Consider the following 25579-nt stretch of genomic DNA (forward strand, 5'->3'; position numbering starts at 1 on the left):
ATGTCGACGTTGATAATGTCTCCCTGGCTACCGCGTTTATCTCATTATTAGACTCCATTGGCTTCAGTCAGGGTGTACATGAACCCACTCACTGTTTTAACCATACCCTCGATCTAGTTCTGACGTATGGAATTGAAATTGATAATCTAAAAGTCTTTCCACAGAATCCCTCGCTATCGGATCATTATCTGATTACTTTTGATTTCTTTTTACTCGATTACACGCCACTCAGCAACAGTTACTATACTAGATGTTTATCAGATAGTGCTGTCGCAAAATTTAAGGAAAAGATTACTCCGTCGTTAAATTCAATACCAAGTCCCTCAGTATCAGAGGTTTCCCGTGCCGACTTTAACCTCTCCCGAATTGATCATCTTGTCGATAGCGCCGTAGGCTCGCTGCGAACAACACTTGACTCTGTAGCTCCTCTTAAAAAGAAGTTAACAAAGCAAAGAAAGTTCGCTCCTTGGTATAACTCTCAAACCCATAAGTTAAAACAAATATCGCGAATATCACAACTGGAAGAATCTCGTTTAATCTGGACAGACAGTCTCAAAACGTATAAGAGGGGCCTCTGCAATGCCAGAGCAAACTATTACTCAGCATTAATAGAAGACAATAAGAACAACCCCAGGTTTCTTTTCAGCACTGTAGCCAGGCTGACTGAGAGTCAGAGCTCTATTGAGCCTTGTATTCCTTTAGCCCTTAGCAGTAATGATTTTATGAGCTTTTTTAATGACAAAATTCTAACTATTAGAGGCAAAATTCATGACCTCCTGTCCTCAGATAGTACCTATCTAACCTCAAACACAGCTGTAAGACCTAATATATATTTAGATTGCTTCTCCCCAATTTCTCTTCAAGAATTGACTGCAGTGATTTCTTCATCCTAAATCATCAACGTGTCTCTTAGACCCCATCCCAACTAGGCTACTTAAGGAGGTCTTTCCTTTAGTTAACACTCATATATTAGATATGATCAATATATCCTTATTAACAGGCTATGTACCACAGTCTTTTAAGGTAGCTGTAATTAAACCTCTACTAAAAAAGCCCACCCTGGATCCAGAGGTGTTAGCCAACTATAGACCAATATCTAATCTTCCCTTTATGTCAAAGATCCTTGAGAAAGTAGTCGCAGACCAGCTGTGTGATTTTCTCCAGGATAATAATTTATTTGAGGAATTTCAGTCAGGATTTAGAGTGCATCATAGCACTGAGACAGCACTAGTTAAAATTACAAATGACCTTCTGATTGCTTCAGACAAAGGACTCGTCTCTGTACTTGTTTTATTAGATCTTAGTGCGGCGTTTGACACAATTGACCATCAAATTCTACTGCAGAGACTGGATCACTTAATTGGCCTAAAAGGTTCTGCACTGAGCTGGTTTAAATCTTATTTATCTGATCGTTTTCAGTTTGATGACGTTCATAATGAATCGTCCTCACGTACTGAAGTTTGTTTTGGAGTTCCGCAAGGTTCTGTGCTCGGACCAATCCTATTTACTCTATATATGCTTCCTTTAGGTAACATCATTAGAAATCACTCTATAAATTTCCATTGTTATGCGGATGATACTCAGTTGTATTTATCGATGAAGCCAGAAGAAAGTAATCAATTAACTAAACTCCATAACTGCCTTAAAGACATAAAAACCTGGATGAGCACCAATTTCCTGATGTTAAATTCAGACAAAACTGAAGTTATTGTTCTTGGCCCCAAACAACTCAGAGACTCTTTATCTGATGACATAGTTTCTCTAGATGGCATTGCTCTGGCCTCTAGCACTACCGTAAGAAACCTCGGAGTAATATTTGATCAAGATTTGTCTTTTAATTCTCATTTAAAACAAACCTCACGGACTGCATTTTTCATCTGCGTAATCTTGCGCACATTAGGCCTATCCTGACCGAAAAGATGCAGAAAAATTGGTCCACGCTTTTGTTACCTCAAGGCTGGATTACTGTAACTCTCTATTATCAGGTAGCTCTAGTAAGTCCTTAAAAACTCTCCAGCTAATTCAGAATGCAGCAGCACGTGTACTAACAGGAACTAAGAAACGCGATCATATTTCTCCGGTTTTAGCTTCTCTGCACTGGCTCCGTGTAAAATCCAGAACTGAATTTAAAATCCTACTGTTAACTTATAAAGCTCTAAATGGTCAAGCTCCGTCATATCTTAGAGAGCTCATAGTGCCTTATTATCCCACCAGAACACTGCGCTCTGAGAACGCAGGGTTACTCGTGGTCCCTAAAGTCTCCAAAAGTAGATCAGGAGCCAGAGCCTTCAGCTATCAGGCTCCTCTCCTGTGGAATCATCTTCCTGTTACGGTCCGGGAGGCAGACACCGTCTCCACATTTAAGACTAGACTTAAGACTTTCCTCTTTGATAAAGCTTATAGTTAGGGCTGGCTCAGGCTTGTCCTGTACCAGCCCCTAGTTAGGCTGACTTAGGCCTAGTCTGCCGGAGGACCCCCCTATAATACACCGGGCACCTTCTCTCTCTCTCTCTCTCTCTCTCTCTCTCTCTCTCTCTCGTATTCTATTACTGCATCTTGCTAACTCGGCCATTCTGGATGTCACTAACTCGGCTTCTTCTCCAGAGCCTTTGTGCTCCACTGTCTCTCAGATTAACTCATATCACAGCGGTGCCTGGACAGCGTGACGTGTGTGGTTGTGCTGCTGCTGTGGTCCCGCCAGATGCCTCCTGCTGCTGCTGCCATCATTAGTCATTAGTCATACTTCTACTGTTATTATACACATATGACTATTGTCACACATGTATACTGCCAGATATTAATACATACTTTCAACATATTGTACCACAGTAGCCAGAACTATAACTATAATATTATTACTTTCAATAATGTTGTTGTAAGCTACTGTCATTACCTGCATCTCTCTCTCTCTCTCTCTCTCTCTCTCTCTCTCTCTCTCTGTGTCTCATTGTGTCATATGGATTACTGTTAATTTATCATGTTGATCTGTTCTGTACGACATCTATTGCACGTCTGTCCGTCCTGGAAGAGGGATCCCTCCTCAGTTGCTCTTCCTGAGGTTTCTACCGTTTTTTCCCCGTTAAAGGGTTTTTTGGGGAGTTTTTCCTGATCAGCTGTGAGGGTCATAAGGACAGAGGGATGTCGTATGCTGTAAAGCCCTGTGAGGCAAATTGTGATTTGTGATATTGGGCTTTATAAATAAAATTGATTGAAATTGAATTGATTGACATAGAAAAGAACTTTCTAGCAATCTCTGAGAAGGACCAACTCATTAGTAATAGTCATCATCTGAATGAGTATCTCTGCTGTCAGCAAGTTGTAATAATTTCTCCCTGTTCCTTCTCATATCCCACATCAGGCTCTGGATGCCCTCTGAATACAGCAGCTGATCTCCGGTGATCTGCCCCAGTGCTGATGTCATCTCTTCCATCACCTTCATGACCGGCTCTAGCAGGATCAGACGTCGGGTCTGCAGCTCCGCCGCACTCCCCACCCCACTCAGCCTCCCCAGTTGACGGACAGCTTGTCTAGTTTTAGCCTGGATATCAGCAATGACCTCCCGCTTCTTGGACAAGTCCTTCAGTGAGGCCTCTGTCTGACGAATCCTATCGTCTGTAGTTTGAATGTTGGCCTGACTCTGACTAATTTTGGAGCCATACTCAGATACATTGCTAGAGAACGTTTCCTCCTGAGATTCAAATTCACGTACTTCACTCCTAGCGGACTCCATCGAGTTAGAAGCCTGATCCATGTCTACCTGGCCAGCAACAGCCAAGACTGACCCTGCAAAGAATATTGATAATTAAAGTATTCATAATACCAGCAGTGCTAAAAATACAATGATCACTTGATTGTTTAAATTAATTCAAAGATAGAGTAAATATTTTCTTACCAGCGATCCATCCGGCGATTGGGATCACCATGAGACCAATCCCAACATTCCTCGCTGTCTCGGCCTCATCTCTCCTCCGTTTCATTTTGTCATAGGTCTCTTCTGCCTCCCTCACACGACATCTCGCTTGTCTCAGTTTTTCCTGATTCCTCTCTAAAGACTCCTGATGTGACTTCAGCTCTATTCTATAATTCTGTAACTCCCCCTCTCTCTTCTGTTTCTCCTTGGCTAACCAACTCTGCTCTGCAGTGAGACGCTCAGTGTCCCCATCCAGCTTTAGAAGCTCCTGTTTGGCCACCTGCTCTGATCTTTCTAACTTCTGCTTCATGCGTTTAAACTCTCTCCTGATCTCATCAAAGGTCTGGCATCCAGGATAGACGATGTCTGCATTCACGCTGAGGAGTAAGTCTGTGACGGTGTTGAAGGATTGAAGCCCACTCTTCAAGGGACCAATCACAGCTTGGGCCAGTTTTATCAACTCCGGGTGCTGCGGCACTACAGAGCTGTGGGTTTACAGAGGAATAGATTAAAGTCAACCTTAGGGCAGACCCCAGATTGATTGATGTGGTGACAGTAGTTTTCAAACTAATTAGCTTTTATTGTTATCCTGTATTTGGTCCTTACTTTGCTGGGCCGTGTTTGGTGCACCACTGTCCAGTTCTCCAAGCCTTCACGACTCCACAGTCACAGAACCAACCAGGTGTGAGAGCAACACCTGTCTGTGGTAGACATTATATGATACTTATAACTTAAAGGCAAAATTGCAGTTCAGCAAGTCTTCTTATCAAATGCGTTTTTGAACCCTAAATAAGGGTAACAAGAAGACATTACCTCATACTGGTGATGTTTGTGTATGCCACTCTGGAGGCAGTCATGACACAGCAAATATTGTGAGCCTCTGGCACAGTCCCTGCAGAGCAACAACCACACATCTTAATGATGTCATAGAAATCACAGGTGTTTAATTGTGTGTTAGGAGAGTATGCATGGACATGAGCATGAAGTGTGAGCTTCTCACCTGCATCTGTAGACAGTCTCTCCAACGTTGAACACATATCCACATAGCTGTGAGCCATGGACTTGTACAGTGGAATACGCCATCTTGGACTTAGGGAAAGAAACTGCATATTAATTAAGCTAATGTTGCAATGTCATGAACTCAAACCTCACATGAATGGCAAAAGTCTACTCAAACATGACACAATCATGGATGACAAGTTTATGTTTTAAAGTGAACCTATGGGGGCAGTTAAACTGAGAGTGAAACTTAAGATTGGCTGCCCCCATAGGTTCACTTTAGCTGCCTTTCTGATATTCAGTCAATGTTGTGCCAAATGTTCTTGTTAGTTTTCCTACTGACAGCACTCGGTGACCTCGATCAACAGGGCTATGGGTTAAAAACAGCCGCAGTCCTCCTTTAACAGTTTTCTATATTTTGAGACAGAGATCGTAATTTTATCAAAAGATAATTAAATGACATGACATAATGCTATTTTACATAATTTAGCCTATTTACCAATTACAAATAATGTACAAAAATCAAGAGAGAGACATTTAGATGGCCATTATTTTTTTAGTGGCTCAATCCTATAGATTGATAGTTCGGGTCTACTTTATACATTTGTTCTAAATTTTAATGTTTATGATAATGACAGTAACGCTACAGTTAATCAGAAGAGGTGTACTCACTTCCTTCAGTCAGTAATAATTAGGCTAGCAACTTTAGCTGTAGAGATGAAGGTCACGCTTGAGCTAGCAGCCAGTCATGTTTCTAAGTTTCCTCCAGGTAAGCTGAGTATAATGAACACCCAGATAACAGTAGTATGTGTTAGCAGAACCTTAGTGTGTAACTGTGACACTCAGAGACATTGACTTTGACCGCAAGTCTGTGTGTGTGTGTGTGTGTGTGTGTGTGTGTGTGTGTGTGTGTGTGTGTGTGTGTGTGTGTGTGTGTGTCGCGGCTCCTGGAGGGTGAAATAGTAGAAATAGCTTTGGTAGCTAAGTGCGTCGCTAATGACGTTCTGCGTGAGTTAAAGTGAATGAAATGTGTGTGAAGATGGTTGAGATACAAGAGTGACAGTAAATGTGTGAGGCAGGATGAGCAGAGTGAATGTGTGAGGCAGGATGAGCAGAGTGAATGTGTGAGGAGCATCGATGAGCTGTGTGTTATGTCGAGCAGGCTAATGGATATAGGCTGCGTCATGTTCATGCTAACTCCTGCTGATTTGCTAACGCCATAGCCTGACTTCATTCCTCTCTGTCAGTAAGGTTAAAGGAGCACTTCGTATATTTTGGTAATTGAAGTTTGTATCAGGCTCAGTGTGTGAGTGTTTTATTATCACTCTTGTGAAACCACTGTGAGAGTAATTCAGTACTAGGCTGTGGATTAAAAACAAGGGGGGTTAGATTAAATGTGTTTATGGGTTTAATTCTGAGCCTTCTCTTTCAGAGGGAGGGGCTGACATTGCAGATGGTGTCAGATGGACTGCAGAGGACGACCCCGGCTCTTGAAGCCATGCAGGTAAACAAAATAAACTCCCTAGAGAGGAATTAATATCCTATTAATATGTTTTCCAATCGTGACAGTGAAAGTTTTTTTCTTCTGTATTTCAGACAGTCCCAGGTCAGCATCTGAAACAGTTCCTGGATGAAGTGGGACCTTTTCCCGGAAACACCTTCTCTGGTGTAAAACTCAACAGGAAACAAGTGGATGATGATGACTTCCACAAAGTGAAAGATAAACTAATCAATGTCTTCTGTAACAACCTCACTATGTTGTTTGGCAACCTTGATGAGGGTGTCTTGAAGGCCGCTGCCACCATGTTTGACCTAAGCAACTAGCCTGAAGACATCACTGACCTGGCCACCTTTGGCCTGGCCGATGTTGAGACTTTTGTCACTCACTTTCAGAAAACTGATGGGTTACACAGAGCTTTGTGGAACACTGTATCCACGAACAGTCAATCTAAGTAACACAACTTTTGAAAAAGCCAAATGGACTCAGATCTGTCATTTTCTTAGAACTCAACTATTAGGGTTTCCAATCCTTTTTTCCTGTTTTTGACAACAGTGGTTGCATTAAAAATCCATATGAAAAGGAAATATGTCCTTATGTTGTGTTTTCACCACCACTGGTAAGCTGGAGTCTCATCACGAGTGAATAAAGCAGCTAACTCTGAATCAATCTGCTCAAATGTTTAAGATCAAATAACTCATGTTTGTCTGAAGCCCTCTTCGAACGGGATTAGTTTTACATAGGTACGCGGGGTAAAGTAATAATTACCAGAGATTTTAGTCCCGTCCGAATGTGCCATGTCAGTAATCATTACCGCACTATGTCAGTAAAGATTACCGCGAATTTTACCTTATGTAAAAAGGGTCCCGAACAATTACCTCAGGTAATACTAATCCCGTGCGAATAGACCAGCAGTAAATATGTGTGTTAGGGCTGTCAAAAAAAATTCGAAGTTAGAAATATATTCAAATATATATATATTTTCGAACCTAAATTTGATAATTCGAATATCATTAATAATTAATTAAAACTATCAGTAATATTGTGTATCACAGTGAATCCCATTCGGGTGGAGATGGCTCGCGCACGAGCCGGACCAGAGAGGGACGCAGCGACGGAGGGAGAGGCACTGACGGAGGAGCCCGCTGCACCAGCACCACCCACTGCGCTGCCCGCGATGTGTGACCTGTTCGGGGAGACACACAGGGAGAGTGTTGCACCTGCTGCCTCCCTGCATACCCTTTTTGAATTAGAGATGAAACGTTACCAGAAAGAGACACCACTACGAGCCGACCAGGATCCAGTCTTGTGGTGGAAAACTACGCACTGAAGTATCCAAACATTGCTCAGATAGCGAGGCAGAAGTAGATCATACCAGGCACTTCAGTGAGGTCAGAACGGGTGTTTTCATCCGAGTGTCATGTTCATATTGCGTCAGCAAAAAGCATCTTATTTTTTTGTGGGGTTTTCTTTTTTTTGCAAAAAAAAAAAATAAATAAAATAAATAAATAAAAAATAAAAAATTCTAATATAATTCGAACTCTACTAAATTAATTCGAAAATATTCGAAATCAATTTCATGGTGCTTTTGACAACCCTAATACGCAAAAGACGACAGAAGGGGTCAAAGGTGCGTGAATGGATTTACCCCTTAATAGTTTATTAACCTTCATACGACACTGTTCCCACTTTAGATCCGGTAGCTGCAAAGACGCGTTATGAGCTGTTAATAAGTGCATATTAATAGTTTATTAACCTTTATACGACACTGTTCTCACTTTAGATCCAGTAGCTGCAAAGACGCATTATGAGCTGTTAATAAGTGCATATTAATAGTTTATTAACATTTATACGACACTGTTCCCACTTTAGATCCGGTAGCTGCAAAGACACGTTATGAGCTGTTAATAAGTGCATATTAATAGTTTATTAACCTTTATACGAGACTGTTCCCACTTTAGATCCGATAGCTGCAAAGACGCGTTATGAGCTGTTAGTAAGTGCATATTAATAGTTTATCAACATTTATACGACACTGTTCCCACTTTAGATCCGGTAGATGCAAAGACGCATTATGAGCTGTTAAGAAGTGCATATTAATAGTTTATTAACCTTTATACGAAACTGTTCCCACTTTAGATCCAGTAGATGCAAAGACGCGTTATGAGCTGTTAATAAGTGCATATTAATAGTTTATTAACATTTATACGAGACTGTTCCCACTTTAGATCCGGTAGCTGCAAAGACGCATTATGAGCTGTTAATAAGTGCATATTAATAGTTTATTAACCTTTATACGACACTGTTCCCACTTTAGATCCGGTAGCTGCAAAGACGCATTATGAGCTGTTAATAAGTGCATATTAATAGTTTATTAACATTTATACGAGACTGTTCCCACTTTAGATCCGGTAGCTGCAAAGACGCGTTATGAGCTGTTAATAAGTGCATGTTAATAGTTTATTAACATTTATACGACACTGTTCCCACTTTAGATCCAGTAGCTGCAAAGATGCATTATGAGCTGTTAATAAGTGCATATTAATAGTTTATTAACATTTATACGAAACTGTTCCCACTTTAGATCCTGTAGCTGCAAAGACGCATTATGAGCTGTTAATAAGTGCATATTAATAGTTTATTAACATTTATACGACACTGTTCTCACTTTAGATCCGGTAGCTGCAAAGACGCATTATGAGCTGTTAATAAGTGCATATTAATAGTTTATTAACATTTATACGACACTGTTCTCACTTTAGAGACATCAGAGAGTGTTAGAGAGTGTTAGAGAGAGACATCAGGGAGTGTTAGAGACATCAGAGAGTGTTAGAGACATCAGGAGTGTTAGAGACATCAGAGTGTTAGAGAGACATCAGGAGTGTTAGAGAGACATCAGAGAGTGTTAGAGACATCAGGGAGTGTTAGAGAGACATCAGAGAGTGTTAGAGAGACATCAGGGAGTGTTAGAGAGACATCAGGGAGTGTTAGAGAGACATCAGGGAGTGTTAGAGACATCAGGGAGTGTTAGAGAGACATCAGAGAGTGTTAGAGACATCAGAGAGTGTTAGAGAGACATCAGGGAGTGTTAGAGAGACATCAGAGAGTGTTAGAGACATCAGAGAGTGTTAGAGACATCAGAGAGTGTTAGAGAGACATCAGGGAGTGTTAGAGACATCAGAGAGTGTTAGAGACATCAGGGAGTGTTAGAGACATCAGAGAGTGTTAGAGAGACATCAGAGAGTGTTAGAGAGACATCAGAGAGTGTTAGAGAGACATCAGAGAGTGTTAGAGAGACATCAGAGAGTTAGAGAGAGACATCAGAGAGTGTTAGAGAGACATCAGGGAGTGTTAGAGACATCAGAGAGTGTTAGAGACATCAGGGAGTGTTAGAGAGACATCAGGGAGTGTTAGAGACATCAGAGAGTGTTAGAGAGACATCAGAGAGTGTTAGAGAGACATCAGGGAGTGTTAGAGACATCAGAGAGTGTTAGAGAGACATCAGGGAGTGTTAGAGACATCAGAGAGTGTTAGAGAGACATCAGAGAGTGTTAGAGACATCAGAGAGTGTTAGAGAGACATCAGAGAGTGTTAGAGAGACATCAGAGAGTGTTAGAGAGACATCAGGGAGTGTTAGAGAGACATCAGAGAGTGTTAGAGACATCAGAGAGTGTTAGAGAGACATCAGAGAGTGTTAGAGAGACATCAGAGAGTGTTAGAGACATCAGAGAGTGTTAGAGACATCAGAGAGTGTTAGAGACATCAGAGAGTGTTAGAGACATCAGAGAGTGTTAGAGACATCAGAGAGTGTTAGAGAGACATCAGAGAGTGTTAGAGAGACATCAGGGAGTGTTAGAGACATCAGAGAGTGTTAGAGAGACATCAGGGAGTGTTAGAGACATCAGAGAGTGTTAGAGAGACATCAGAGAGTGTTAGAGAGACATCAGGGAGTGTTAGAGAGACATCAGGGAGTGTTAGAGAGACATCAGAGAGTGTTAGAGACATCAGAGAGTGTTAGAGAGACATCAGGGAGTGTTAGAGACATCAGAGAGTGTTAGAGAGACATCAGGGAGTGTTAGAGACATCAGAGAGTGTTAGAGAGACATCAGGGAGTGTTAGAGACATCAGAGAGTGTTAGAGAGACATCAGAGAGTGTTAGAGAGACATCAGAGAGTGTTAGAGACATCAGAGAGTGTTAGAGAGACATCAGGGAGTGTTAGAGAGACATCAGAGAGTGTTAGAGACATCAGGGAGTGTTAGAGACATCAGGGAGTGTTAGAGACATCAGGGAGTGTTAGAGAGACATCAGAGAGTGTTAGAGACATCAGAGAGTGTTAGAGAGACATCAGGGAGTGTTAGAGACATCAGAGAGTGTTAGAGAGACATCAGGGAGTGTTAGAGACATCAGAGAGTGTTAGAGAGACATCAGAGAGTGTTAGAGAGACATCAGGGAGTGTTAGAGAGACATCAGAGAGTGTTAGAGAGACATCAGGGAGTGTTAGAGAGACATCAGGGAGTGTTAGAGACATCAGGGAGTGTTAGAGAGACATCAGAGAGTGTTAGAGACATCAGAGAGTGTTAGAGAGACATCAGGGAGTGTTAGAGAGATAACCGAGTGTTTGAGAGACATCAGAGAGTGTTAGAGACATCAGAGAGTGTTAGAGACATCAGAGAGTGTTAGAGACACCTCAGTGAGTCTTAGACAGAAATCAGATAGAGTTAGAGACAACAGAGAGTATTAGAGACATCAGAGAGAGTTAGAGACATCAGGAGTGTTAGAGACATAAGTGAGTGTTAGAGAGAGATCAGAGAGTGTTAGAGACATCACTGAGTGTTTGAGAGACATCAGTGAGTGTTAGAGACATCAGGGAGTGTTAGAGAGACATCAGGGAGTGTTAGAGACATCAGGGAGTGTTAGAGAGACATCAGAGAGTGTTAGAGACATCAGAGAGTGTTAGAGACATCAGAGAGTGTTAGAGACATCAGAGAGTGTTAGAGACATCAGGGAGTGTTAGAGACATCAGAGAGTGTTAGAGAGACATCAGGGAGTGTTAGAGACATCAGAGAGTGTTAGAGAGACATCAGGGAGTGTTAGAGAGACATCAGGGAGTGTTAGAGACATCAGAGAGTGTTAGAGAGACATCAGAGAGTGTTAGAGACATCAGGGAGTGTTAGAGACATCAGAGAGTGTTAGAGAGACATCAGAGAGTGTTAGAGAGACATCAGGGAGTGTTAGAGACATCAGAGAGTGTTAGAGAGACATCAGAGAGTGTTAGAGAGACATCAGGGAGTGTTAGAGAGACATCAGGGAGTGTTAGAGACATCAGAGAGTGTTAGAGAGACATCAGGGAGTGTTAGAGACATCAGAGAGTGTTAGAGAGACATCAGAGAGTGTTAGAGAGACATCAGGGAGTGTTAGAGACATCAGAGAGTGTTAGAGAGACATCAGAGAGTGTTAGAGATATCAGGGAGTGTTAGAGACATCAGAGAGTGTTAGAGAGACATCAGGGAGTGTTAGAGACATCAGAGAGTGTTAGAGAGACATCAGGGAGTGTTAGAGACATCAGAGAGTGTTAGAGACATCAGAGAGTGTTAGAGAGACATCAGGGAGTGTTAGAGACATCAGAGAGTGTTAGAGACATCAGAGAGTGTTAGAGACATCAGAGAGTGTTAGAGAGACATCAGAGAGTGTTAGAGACATCAGGGAGTGTTAGAGAGACATCAGAGAGTGTTAGAGAGACATCAGAGAGTGTTAGAGAGACATCAGGGAGTGTTAGAGACATCAGAGAGTGTTAGAGATATCAGGGAGTGTTAGAGACATCAGAGAGTGTTAGAGAGACATCAGGGAGTGTTAGAGACATCAGAGAGTGTTAGAGAGACATCAGAGAGTGTTAGAGAGACATCAGAGAGTGTTAGAGACATCAGAGAGTGTTAGAGAGACATCAGGGAGTGTTAGAGAGACATCAGAGAGTGTTAGAGAGACATCAGGGAGTGTTAGAGACATCAGAGAGTGTTAGAGAGACATCAGAGAGTGTTAGAGACATCAGGGAGTGTTAGAGAGACATCAGAGAGTGTTAGAGACATCAGGGAGTGTTAGAGACATCAGGGAGTGTTAGAGACATCAGGGAGTGTTAGAGACATCAGGGAGTGTTAGAGACATCAGAGAGTGTTAGAGACATCAGAGAGTGTTAGAGAGACATCAGAGAGTGTTAGAGACATCAGGGAGTGTTAGAGAGACATCAGGGAGTGTTAGAGACATCAGGGAGTGTTAGAGAGACATCAGAGAGTGTTAGAGACATCAGGGAGTGTTAGAGACATCAGAGAGTGTTAGAGAGACATCAGAGAGTGTTAGAGACATCAGAGAGTGTTAGAGAGACATCAGAGAGTGTTAGAGACATCAGAGAGTGTTAGAGACATCAGGGAGTGTTAGAGAGACATCAGAGAGTGTTAGAGACATCAGGGAGTGTTAGAGACATCAGGGAGTGTTAGAGACATCAGAGAGTGTTAGAGACATCAGGGAGTGTTAGAGACATCAGGGAGTGTTAGAGAGACATCAGAGAGTGTTAGAGACATCAGAGAGTGTTAGAGACATCAGGGAGTGTTAGAGACATCAGAGAGTGTTAGAGACATCAGAGAGTGTTAGAGACATCAGAGAGTGTTAGAGACATCAGAGAGTGTTAGAGACATCAGGGAGTGTTAGAGACATCAGAGAGTGTTAGAGACATCAGAGAGTGTTAGAGAGACATCAGGGAGTGTTAGAGACATCAGAGAGTGTTAGAGAGACATCAGAGAGTGTTAGAGACATCAGAGAGTGTTAGAGACATCAGAGAGTGTTAGAGAGACATCAGAGAGTGTTAGAGAGACATCAGAGAGTGTTAGAGAGACATCAGGGAGTGTTAGAGAGACATCAGAGAGTGTTAGAGACATCAGGGAGTGTTAGAGACATCAGAGAGTGTTAGAGAGACATCAGGGAGTGTTAGAGACATCAGAGAGTGTTAGAGAGACATCAGTGAGTGTTAGAGACATCAGTGAGTGTTAGAGAGACATCAGAGAGTGTTAGAGACATCAGAGAGTGTTAGAGAGACATCAGAGAGTGTTAGAGAGACATCAGAGAGTGTTAGAGAGACATCAGAGAGTGTTAGAGAGACATCAGAGAGTGTTAGAGACATCAGAGAGTGTTAGAGAGACATCAGGGAGTGTTAGAGAGACATCAGAGAGTGTTAGAGACATCAGAGAGTGTTAGAGACATCAGAGAGTGTTAGAGAGACATCAGAGAGTGTTAGAGACATCAGAGAGTGTTAGAGAGACATCAGAGAGTGTTAGAGACATCAGAGAGTGTTAGAGAGACATCAGAGAGTGTTAGAGACATCAGAGAGTGTTAGAGACATCAGAGAGTGTTAGAGACATCAGGGAGTGTTAGAGACATCAGAGAGTGTTAGAGAGACATCAGAGAGTGTTAGAGACATCAGAGAGTGTTAGAGAGACATCAGGGAGTGTTAGAGACATCAGAGAGTGTTAGAGAGACATCAGGGAGTGTTAGAGACATCAGAGAGTGTTAGAGACATCAGAGAGTGTTAGAGACATCAGAGAGTGTTAGAGAGACATCAGGGAGTGTTAGAGACATCAGGGAGTGTTAGAGACATCAGAGAGTGTTAGAGACATCAGGGAGTGTTAGAGACATCAGGGAGTGTTAGAGAGACATCAGAGAGTGTTAGAGACATCAGAGAGTGTTAGAGACATCAGAGAGTGTTAGAGAGACATCAGGGAGTGTTAGAGAGACATCAGAGAGTGTTAGAGACATCAGGGAGTGTTAGAGAGACATCAGAGAGTGTTAGAGACATCAGAGAGTGTTAGAGACATCAGAGAGTGTTAGAGAGACATCAGGGAGTGTTAGAGACATCAGAGAGTGTTAGAGACATCAGGGAGTGTTAGAGAGACATCAGGGAGTGTTAGAGAGACATCAGGGAGTGTTAGAGAGACATCAGGGAGTGTTAGAGACATCAGAGAGTGTTAGAGACATCAGGGAGTGTTAGAGAGACATCAGTGAGAGTTAGAGAAAACAGAGTGTGAGAGAGACACCAGAGAGTGTGAGAGAGACATCAGTGTGTTTTAGAGACATCAGAGAGTGTTAGAGAGACATCAGAGAGTGTTAGAGACATCAGAGAGTGTTAGAGACATCAGAGAGTGTTAGAGACATCAGGGAGTGTTAGAGAGACATCAGAGAGTGTTAGAGACATCAGAGAGTGTTAGAGACATCAGAGAGTGTTAGAGAGACATCAGAGAGTGTTAGAGAGACATCAGAGAGTGTTAGAGACATCAGGGAGTGTTAGAGACATCAGAGAGTGTTAGAGAGACATCAGAGAGTGTTAGAGACATCAGAGAGTGTTAGAGAGACATCAGAGAGTGTTAGAGAGACATCAGAGAGTGTTAGAGAGACATCAGGGAGTGTTAGAGACATCAGAGAGTGTTAGAGAGACATCAGAGAGTGTTAGAGAGACATCAGAGAGTGTTAGAGACATCAGAGAGTGTTAGAGAGACATCAGAGAGTGTTAGAGACATCAGAGAGTGTTAGAGAGACATCAGAGAGTGTTAGAGACATCAGAGAGTGTTAGAGAGACATCAGAGAGTGTTAGAGACATCAGGGAGTGTTAGAGACATCAGAGAGTGTTAGAGACATCAGAGAGTGTTAGAGAGACATCAGAGAGTGTTAGAGAGACATCAGAGAGTGTTAGAGAGACATCAGAGAGTGTTAGAGAGACATCAGGGAGTGTTAGAGACATCAGAGAGTGTTAGAGAGACATCAGAGAGTGTTAGAGACATCAGGGAGTGTTAGAGACATCAGAGAGTGTTAGAGACATCAGGGAGTGTTAGAGACATCAGAGAGTGTTAGAGAGACATCAGGGAGTGTTAGAGAGACATCAGAGAGTGTTAGAGAGACATCAGGGAGTGTTAGAGACATCAGAGAGTGTTAGAGAGACATCAGGGAGTGTTAGAGAGACATCAGAGAGTGTTAGAGACATCAGGGAGTGTTAGAGACATCAGAGAGTGTTAGAGAGACATCAGGGAGTGTTAGAGAGACATCAGGGAGTGTTAGAGAGACATCAGGGAGTGTTAGAGAGACATCAGAGAGTGTTAGAGACATCAGAGAGTGTTAGAGACATCAGAGAGTGTTAGAGAGACATCAGAGAGTGTTAGAGACATCAGAGAGTGTTAGAGACATCAGAGAGTGTTAGAGAGACATCAGGGAGTGTTAGAGACATCAGAGAGTGTTAGAGAGACATCAGGGAGTGTTAGAGAGACATCAGGGAGTGTTAGAGACATCAGAGAGTGTTAGAGAGACATCAGAGAGTGTTAGAGACATCAGGGAGTGTTAGAGACATCAGAGAGTGTTAGAGACATCAGGGAGTGTTAGAGACATCAGGGAGTGTTAGAGACATCAGGGAGTGTTAGAGACATCAGGGAGTGTTAGAGACATCCCAGAGAGTTAGAGACATCAGAGAGTGTTAGAGACATCAGGGAGTGTTAGAGAGACATCAGGGAGTGTTAGAGACATCAGAGAGTGTTAGAGACATCAGAGAGTGTTAGAGACATCAGGGAGTGTTAGAGATATCAGGGAGTGTTAGAGACATCAGAGAGTGTTAGAGAGACATCAGGGAGTGTTAGAGACATCAGGGAGTGTTAGAGACATCAGGGAGTGTTAGAGAGACATCAGGGAGTGTTAGAGAGACATCAGAGAGTGTTAGAGAGACATCAGGGAGTGTTAGAGACATCAGGGAGTGTTAGAGAGACATCAGAGAGTGTTAGAGAGACATCAGGGAGTGTTAGAGAGACATCAGGGAGTGTTAGAGAGACATCAGGGAGTGTTAGAGAGACATCAGAGAGTGTTAGAGACATCAGAGAGTGTTAGAGAGACATCAGAGAGTGTTAGAGACATCAGGGAGTGTTAGAGAGACATCAGAGTGTGAGAGACATCAGGAGTGTTAGAGACATCAGAGAGTGTTAGAGACATCAGGAGTGTTAGAGACATCAGGAGTGTTAGAGACATCAGGAGTGTTAGAGACATCAGGAGTGTTAGAGACATCAGGAGTGTTAGAGACATCAGGAGTGTTAGAGGTGTTAGAGACATCAGAGAGTGTTAGAGACATCAGAGAGTGTTAGAGACATCAGGGAGTGTTAGAGACATCAGGGAGTGTTAGAGAGACATCAGGGAGTGTTAGAGAGATATGAGGGTGTTAGAGAGACCTCAGAGATGTTAGAGAGACATCAGTGAGTGTGAGAGACAACAGCGAGTGTTATAGACAAAAGCGAGTGTTTGAGACAACTCAGAGTGTTAGAGAGACATCAGGGAGTGTTAGAGACATCAGAGAGTGTTAGAGAGACATCAGGGAGTGTTAGAGAGACATCAGAGAGTGTTAGAGACATCAGGGAGTGTTAGAGACATCAGGGAGTGTTAGAGAGACATCAGAGAGTGTTAGAGATATCAGGGAGTGTTAGAGACATCAGAGAGTGTTAGAGAGACATCAGGGAGTGTTAGAGACATCAGAGAGTGTTAGAGACATCAGAGAGTGTTAGAGAGACATCAGGGAGTGTTAGAGAGACATCAGGGAGTGTTAGAGACATCAGAGAGTGTTAGAGACATCAGGGAGTGTTAGAGAGACATCAGGGAGTGTTAGAGACATCAGAGAGTGTTAGAGACATCAGAGAGTGTTAGAGACATCAGGGAGTGTTAGAGACATCAGAGAGTGTTAGAGACATCAGAGAGTGTTAGAGAGACATCAGAGAGTGTTAGAGACATCAGAGAGTGTTAGAGAGACATCAGGGAGTGTTAGAGACATCAGGGAGTGTTAGAGAGACATCAGAGAGTGTTAGAGACATCAGAGTTAGAGACACCTCAGAGTGTGTTAGAGACAACAGAGAGTGTTAGAGACATCAGAGAGTGTTAGAGAGACATCAGTGAGTGTTAGAGACATCAGTGAGTGTTAGAGACATCAGAGAGTGTTAGAGAGACATCAGAGAGTGTTAGAGAGACATCAGGGAGTGTTAGAGACATCAGAGAGTGTTAGAGACATCAGGGAGTGTTAGAGACATCAGAGAGTGTTAGAGACATCAGGGAGTGTTAGAGACATCAGGGAGTGTTAGAGACATCAGGGAGTGTTAGAGACATCAGAGAGTGTTAGAGAGACATCAGAGAGTGTTAGAGAGACATCAGAGAGTGTTAGAGACATCAGGGAGTGTTAGAGACATCAGAGAGTGTTAGAGACATCAGAGAGTGTTAGAGACATCAGAGAGTGTTAGAGAGACATCAGAGAGTGTTAGAGACATCAGAGTGTGAGAGAGACATCAGAGAGTGTTAGAGACATCAGGAGTGTTAGAGACATCAGAGAAGAGACATCAGAGAGTGTTAGAGACATCAGGAGTGCAGAGACATCAGAGAGTGTTAGAGACATCAGAGAGTGTTAGAGACATCAGAGAGTGTTAGAGACATCAGGGAGTGTTAGAGACATCAGGGAGTGTTAAAGACATCAGGGAGTGTTAGAGACATCAGAGAGTGTTAGAGAGACATCAGGGAGTGTTAGAGACATCAGAGAGTGTTAAAGACATCAGGGAGTGTTAGAGACATCAGAGAGTGTTAGAGAGACATCAGGGAGTGTTAGAGAGACATCAGAGAGTGTTAGAGACATCAGGGAGTGTTAGAGACATCAGGGAGTGTTAGAGAGACATCAGAGAGTGTTAGAGATATCAGGGAGTGTTAGAGACATCAGAGAGTGTTAGAGAGACATCAGGGAGTGTTAGAGACATCAGAGAGTGTTAGAGAGACATCAGGGAGTGTTAGAGAGACATCAGGGAGTGTTAGAGACATCAGAGAGTGTTAGAGACATCAGGGAGTGTTAGAGAGACATCAGGGAGTGTTAGAGACATCAGAGAGTGTTAGAGAGACATCAGAGAGTGTTAGAGACATCAGGGAGTGTTAGAGACATCAGAGAGTGTTAGAGAGACATCAGAGAGTGTTAGAGAGACATCAGGGAGTGTTAGAGACATCAGAGAGTGTTAGAGAGACATCAGGGAGTGTTAGAGATATCAGGGAGTGTTAGAGAGACATCAGAGAGTGTTAGAGACATCAGAGAGTGTTAGAGAGACATCAGGGAGTGTTAGAGACATCAGGGAGTGTTAGAGACATCAGAGAGTGTTAGAGAGACATCAGGGAGTGTTAGAGACATCAGGGAGTGTTAGAGACATCAGAGAGTGTTAGAGAGACATCAGGGAGTGTTAGAGACATCAGAGAGTGTTAGAGACATCAGGGAGTGTTAGAGACATCAGGGAGTGTTAGAGACATCAGGGAGTGTTAGAGACATCAGAGAGTGTTAGAGACATCAGGGAGTGTTAGAGACATCAGAGAGTGTTAGAGAGACATCAGAGAGTGTTAGAGAGACATCAGGGAGTGTTAGAGACATCAGGGAGTGTTAGAGACATCAGAGAGTGTTAGAGAGACATCAGAGAGTGTTAGAGACATCAGGGAGTGTTAGAGACATCAGGGAGTGTTAGAGAGACATCAGAGAGTGTTAGAGAGACATCAGAGAGTGTTAGAGAGACATCAGGGAGTGTTAGAGAGACATCAGAGAGTGTTAGAGAGACATCAGGGAGTGTTAGAGACATCAGGGAGTGTTAGAGAGACATCAGAGAGTGTTAGAGAGACATCAGAGAGTGTTAGAGAGACATCAGAGAGTGTTAGAGAGACATCAGGGAGTGTTAGAGACATCAGGGAGTGTTAGAGACATCAGAGAGTGTTAGAGAGACATCAGGGAGTGTTAGAGACATCAGAGAGTGTTAGAGAGACATCAGGGAGTGTTAGAGAGACTGTGTGGTATGATGATGATGATGATGATGATGATGATGATGATGACTCTTACCTGTTGAGGTGTCAGCAGTCACAGCAGCTCTGACCTCAGTCTGTCCTGTTAAGTTTCACTGTCTCTGAGACGATTCTCTGAAATCATGTGACCACAGCAGCCAATCAGCAGCAGAGACTGTAAACACTCAGCAGCAGTGTGTGATAACGTCTCTCAACCAATCAGAAAGAAGCTCCTGACACTTCTTCATTCCACTGGGCATACATCCCATAATAACCTTTGAGCACACTGTAAGCTGAGCAGCCTTGTGCTCCTCCTCTTGGCGTGTTGAGGCTCCACACTGTGACATCAGAGAGCCAGAGAGGAGGGAGCTGCAGGAGCTCCTCTGTTTATTTGATTGATTGTTTATTGAAAATGAATCATTCACAAAACATCAACACACAAACCACAACAAACGCGTCTCAACCAAGGTACCTTTTAACCGTTTGTTTTCTGGGAATAACTGACACAATCAGAAACCAGAAACAAGTCATTTTCTCGTTTTTTCGTTCTTGGCAAAAAAAAAAAAATGAAAAAAAGGAAATTCAGCTCAATTTCTTGTTTTCTGATCCTACTGCAAAAAACAAATTTACCACTCCATATTTCGTTTCATTGGTGGGCGGGCTCTCAGCGCTCCCTTACTTCTGATTGGCTAACGTGCTCTGTCACTTACATTTGGGCTGTGCCCTTCAAAATAAGGTTACCTCTTGGCCTTTACGCCAGCAGGGTGTCTCTGCAGACCCAGAGGCTGCAGACGCACAGACAGGCAATGAAGTAATGCAACAGCCTTTTATTGTATTGCCTGATAATATGCAGCTGATAGACCATGAAAATGAAAGCTCTATAGTAACAGTAAGTTTTCTTCAGGATGTACAGTGAACAGTGAAGTCTGTTCTCAGTAAAACTCAACATGACAGCAAGCACGCCGAAAGTACATCAAAGTTGTCATCAAAAATACAAATATGAATGAATAGGCCTATGTTGACAGCCAGATGGGAAAAACAGATGTACATCTATGGAAAGGCATTTACTATAGGCTACTATCAGTTAGAGTTAAGCTGTTACTGGACTTTCCCCTCAGTTGTGGTCACATGGAGACACTTGATGATAATAATAATAATAATAATTGTGCAGACAGTTTAGAGATTCACACTGCCTGCTATGGTGGAGTAAGAAGAACCATCTTGGTTTTTTTTAAATATATATATATATAGCCTGAGTCTGTGCCTCTGTGCACATGGATCAGACAGCTGTCAGTCTGTCAGAGCAGCGCCTGCACTGAAATGTTTATTGCAAATGTGTAATCTCAGTTAAAATTATAAAAATCAGTGTGAAGCGTTAGACCCGTAGGATCAATGAATAACGATCTCTATCGATGTGATTGGTCGCACTGATGGAACATAATTCATATAGTCTAATAGTGGAGATTATTAATATTTGTGAGTGAGCAGGATCGTGGTGCAGCTGCAAAATGTAGCTTCAAAGTGAGTTTCTTTAATAGTCTGAGTGTGTTTAAACAGCATTGAACAGTTTATCAGATTCCAAGAAACACTGTGTTGTATATAACATGCAGCGTTTTGTACATGTAGCATTGTGCTGTACTGTGTATAGCATCTATCATAGGCTACATACTATCCCCTGTTCATTTGTACATACTTTCCATTTTATTGATACTTTTCTCACATCATGTGTATATTTTTGCTCAAATTGTTTTGATTGTATTCTTCTCTTATTTTTATATTTGCACTGTGTGTCAGTGCCTGGGTTCAATAAAGGACATCTTAATCTTACCACTTAGCACAATTTTGTCTGTAGCCGCTATTCACTCAAACCCTACCTGATGTGTTTGTGATATTCAGAGAAAAAATAATATCTAGGTATGTGTATGAAATAAAATTGATTTGACTATCTGTATCTTTGCCTGTGTTCAAATGCATGTTCAAATGTACAACTGATACCTGATGACAACTTTGATGCAGCGCGACACCTGCTGGTCATTTTAATAACTACTTTCGGCGTGCTTGCTGTCATGTTGAGTTTTACTGAGAACAGACTTCACTGTTCACTGTACATCCTGAAGAAAACTTACTGTTACTATAGAGCTTTCATTTTCATGGTCTATCAGCTGCATATTATCAGGCAATACAATAAAAGGCTGTTGCATTACTTCATTGCCTGTCTGTGCGTCTGCAGCCTCTGGGTCTGCAGAGACATCCTGCTGGCGTAAAGGCCAAGAGGTAACCTTATTTTGAAGGGCACAGCCCAAATGTAAGTGACAGAGCACGTTAGCCAATCAGAAGTAAGGGAGCGCTGAGAGCCCGCCCACCAATGAAACGAAATATGGAGTGGTAAATTTGTTTTTTGCAGTAGGATCAGAAAACAAGAAATTGAGCTGAATTTCCTTTTTTTCATTTTTTTTTGCCAAGAACAAAAAACGAGAAAACGACTTGTTTCTGGTTTCTGATTGTGTCAGTTATTCCCAGAAAACAAACGGTTAAAAGGTACCTTGGTCCGTCTCAACCTACAATGCACATTTAACATTTAACATAAAGACAGTGAAAACAAATAAAGCAAATTCATAGTTCTGCACACTTTCTCTTGGGGTCCTCGAATATTTTCATCTTTCATATGCTGTGAGGAGACTTTGCATGTTTATTCCCATTAGTGTCAAAGCACTGAGCTGATCGTCCATAAGAGTCTTTTAAAAACAGAAAAAGGGCCTTTGTCTTCCTCCATTTGGATGTGTGTGTGCACGAGTTTCAGCTTGTTCAGTCAGATCACACTTAGTGTCCTTTGACACAACGTTTTGTCTTGTGAGAGTGAGTGAGGTGGGTTTAGGTTGACAGCCAGTCCTGCAGAGTGTGTGCAGTGGAACAACAGAAGACACAGTTGTTGTGATCAATACCAAATCTCATTCTCAGCAGCTCATTGGATGGATAGACATTATTCATAATTATGAAATGAACTTCATTTGTCTCAGGTTTAAATATATAAGTAAGGGGTAATGTATAGTGAGCCGGTGACTGTTGATAAATAACTCCCTTCAGGGGAATGGAGCCCGCGCACCATGTTCTAAGTGTCATCCTGCTTAGAACATGGCTTACTACCTACTTCTTCTAGATGTTTGTGCCGTTTGCTCCTGACGACCCTGTGATTTTCTCTTCCTTTCTTTTTTTTGTTTTTGCTGGGGACATGTCATTGTTTAGCCAAACATCAAGCGTTTTGTCCTCTCCAAAGATGTTAAAAGTGATGTCCTGAAAATGCTGCATTTTGCCACTCCGATCCTATTTGGCCTGTGTGGACTTACGGTAACTGATTTTGATGCTCCTCAGTTTCAGGCCGTTACTATGGCGTCCCTAGCAAAGGAGCAGCAGAGCAGCGGTGATACCTCAAGAAATAAACACCGCAGAATTTTGTTGATTGACCAATCAGAATCAAGTATTTAAGAGTGAGTGCCGTGTTCCAAGTTAAGATACATTATATATTTGATCATGTCTGATTTAGAAGAGAGCTGGATAATGGAGTTTCTATTCTTCAGGTGATTACGTATGACTTTATTTGAATTTTCCTCAGCCGGAAAATCAAGACCATTAAAATGGAGTGCAGGTGGATTCATCACACCTGAGTGTGTTTCTGTGTTTTGGACTAACGTTCTGACTGACTCAGGGATCGCTCTGATAACTTCATCACATTGAGCACGTGTTCAAGTTGTGTTGTGTTTCGAGCAAAAGTTCTCATAAGATCGCCAACATCCCTGGTCACTGATTAGACGGGTCACTGACCAGATACTTTCATCCATCCAGTGCTGTAAGTAGAGAGATTTGCCATTACACACATCTGTTGTTCCAGATTGGAGTTTGATGAGGAGTAAAATCGTGTGTGTACATGAGTTTCCAACATAACAACACCTGTTTGGTTGGAAGTGTTTCAACCTGAAAATCACATTTAAATGCTGTGTTAAAGTTAAAGTGGCTAAAATCTTTCCTGCTGAACAAAAACTGTATTTGGTATCGTCTCCCCAGAGGTTTGTTCAAAGAAATGCTTGGTATAGAGTTTTGTCTTAAGTGTGTTCTTCCAAAGATAGCCAGTCCTGGCTGGGGCGGCTGTGGCTCAGAGGTAGAGTGGCTCGTCCACCAATTGAAAGATCAGCAGTTCGATCCCCGGCTCCTCCAGTCTGCCTGTTGAAGTGACCTTGCGCAAGATACTGAACCCCAAATTCCATCGGTGTGTGAGTGTGTTAAAAACCACCTGGCACCTTGTATGGTAGCCTTTGCCTCCAGTGTATGAATGGGTGTGAATGGGTGAATGTGACTCATAATGTAAAAAGCGCTTTGAGTGGTTGGATGACTAGAAAGGTGCTATACAAATGCAGGTCCATTTACCAAAGACTGTCAGGTCCCTTTGGAACCACATATTGAGCTTAGATTTACATTCAAATTTTGTCTTTTAAATTTAAGGTGTCACTGGTTTTTGCATCTTTGGTTATGAATTACAAGATATTTTATTTATTGTGATTAAGTGTTCAACCTGATGCTTTAGAAAACACATCAATTAATCCAAAGACTTTGGGGATTTGTTCTAATTTTTTTACAAAGCCAGTTGGCTTATAACTATCTGTTCATCAAAAACATTCATCAGATTTTTTAATTTGAATTGCTCGCATTTCTGCTGCCAAAATAAATAAGAATGGGAAGATGTTGCATCCTTGTTTAATGCCTCATGGTGAAATGAGGGGCGGTGCCCTGAGGGAGTGCTACTGAGCTACATGTGTCATTATAAAAGGACTCTATTATGTTAGAAAAATTAGGGCCAATTCCACATATGTAAGACTTTGGGCCCGTCCCAATACCCCCCCTTAGCCCTACCCCTACATTTGCATGTTCCCTTGAGGAGTAGTGGTGTCCCAATTCCTTTCTGCGTGTAGGGGTAGTGGGTATGAAACTAGCCCTTCGGAGCGAGGGATTTCAGATGCTGACTTGCCAGCGAGGGGTAGACGTCACCATGGCTACCACCGAGCAAGAGATGGGGAAAAAAGTTAATACATAGCTAACGTTACCATCGCCAGGTTGCTTGTTAGCTAGCTAGCTCTCACTATCTGTCATCTATCCTGTTCTGCAAAATTGCTGGACTTTTCACATTACGATAACACGCCAGCTAGCATAACTATGCTGCCTCGTAATGTTAGCTAGCTAGCAGAAGTCCCCTGTTGTCTGTCATTCATCAGACGAAGCATGATGAATACAGCAAATGCAATCGGTAGGATGAACTCAACCGGAGACTCCATTGTAGATGCCGGTTGGAAATGTAGATGGCTCGCAGCTTCCTGTTTACAATAGTTATGTATGTGTGAATGTAACTGTAACTGAATGTATCTGACATAGTGAGTGGTGTCCCAATTCCTAGGGAAAGATTTCAACCAACCCCTACCCCTCGTTGCTTCATTTCGTGGGCCAAGGGGTAGTGGGCAAGAGGGATATTGGGATTGAGCCCCCAGCTGTGTGATTTTCTCCATGATAATAATCTATTTGAGGAATTTCAGTCAGGATTTAGAGTGCATCATAGCACTGAGACAGCACTAGTTAAAATTACAAATGACCTTCTGATTGCTTCAGACAAAGGACTTGTCTCTGTACTTGTTTTATTAGATCTTAGTGCGGCGTTTGACACAATTGACCATCAAATTCTACTGTAGAGACTGGATCACTTAATTGGCCTAAAAGGTTCTGCACTGAGCTGGTTTAAATCTTATTTATCTGATCGTTTTCAGTTTGTTCACGTTCATAATGAATCGTCCTTACGTACCAAAGTTTGTTTTGGAGTTCCGCAAGGTTCTGTGCTCGGACCAATCCTATTTACTCTATATATGCTTCCTTTAGGTAACATCATTAGAAATCACTCTATAAATTTCTATTGTTATGCGGATGATATTCAGTTGTATTTATCGATGAAGCCAGAAGAAAGTAATCAATTAACTAAACTCCATAACTGCCTTAAAGACATAAAAACTTGGATGAGCACCAATTTCCTGATGTTAAATTCAGACAAAACTGAAGTTATTGTTCTTGGCCCCAAACAACTCAGAGACTCTTTATCTGATGACATAGTTTCTCTAGATGGCATTGCTCTGGCCTCTAGCACTACCGTAAGAAACCTCGGAGTAACATTTGATCAAGATTTGTCTTTTAATTCTCATTTAAAACAAACCTCACGGACTGCATTTTTTCATCTGCGTAATATTGTGAAAATTAGGCCTATCCTGACCCGAAAAGATGCAGAAAAATTGGT

General features: G+C 42.2%; 2 protein-coding genes across 4 annotated transcripts in view; both read right to left on the reverse strand.

Annotated features, from left to right (window-relative positions):
* Nucleotides 1–19408, reverse strand: part of LOC125905629 (uncharacterized) — a 30702-nt gene extending 11294 nt beyond the window's left edge. Inside the window, exon 1 of the mRNA XM_049603738.1 lies at nucleotides 19316–19408. The gene's annotated coding sequence lies outside the window, so the exon portion shown is untranslated. The remainder of the gene's footprint in view (nucleotides 1–19315) is intronic.
* The window catches only part of LOC125906307 (tropomyosin-like), a 98813-nt gene continuing 75373 nt past the window's right edge, over nucleotides 2140–25579 (reverse strand). Inside the window, exons 2-6 of one of the 3 annotated variants that reach the window (XM_049604842.1) lie at nucleotides 4911–4999; nucleotides 4724–4802; nucleotides 4517–4611; nucleotides 3893–4395; nucleotides 2142–3783 (exon numbers count right to left, since the gene is read on the reverse strand). In XM_049604842.1, coding sequence (XP_049460799.1) covers nucleotides 3272–3783; nucleotides 3893–4395; nucleotides 4517–4611; nucleotides 4724–4802; nucleotides 4911–4993 — 1272 coding nt within the window. In that variant the 5' untranslated portion in view covers nucleotides 4994–4999 and the 3' untranslated portion in view covers nucleotides 2142–3271. Of the gene's footprint in view, nucleotides 3784–3892; nucleotides 4396–4516; nucleotides 4612–4723; nucleotides 4803–4910; nucleotides 5000–25579 lie in introns of all 3 variants that reach the window. The other 2 variants (XM_049604844.1, XM_049604845.1) reach the window with 2 other exon arrangements.

Source organism: Epinephelus fuscoguttatus, linkage group LG18 (genome assembly GCF_011397635.1).
Source record: "Epinephelus fuscoguttatus linkage group LG18, E.fuscoguttatus.final_Chr_v1".
In the NCBI taxonomy this organism is placed as follows: Eukaryota; Metazoa; Chordata; class Actinopteri; order Perciformes; family Serranidae; genus Epinephelus; species Epinephelus fuscoguttatus.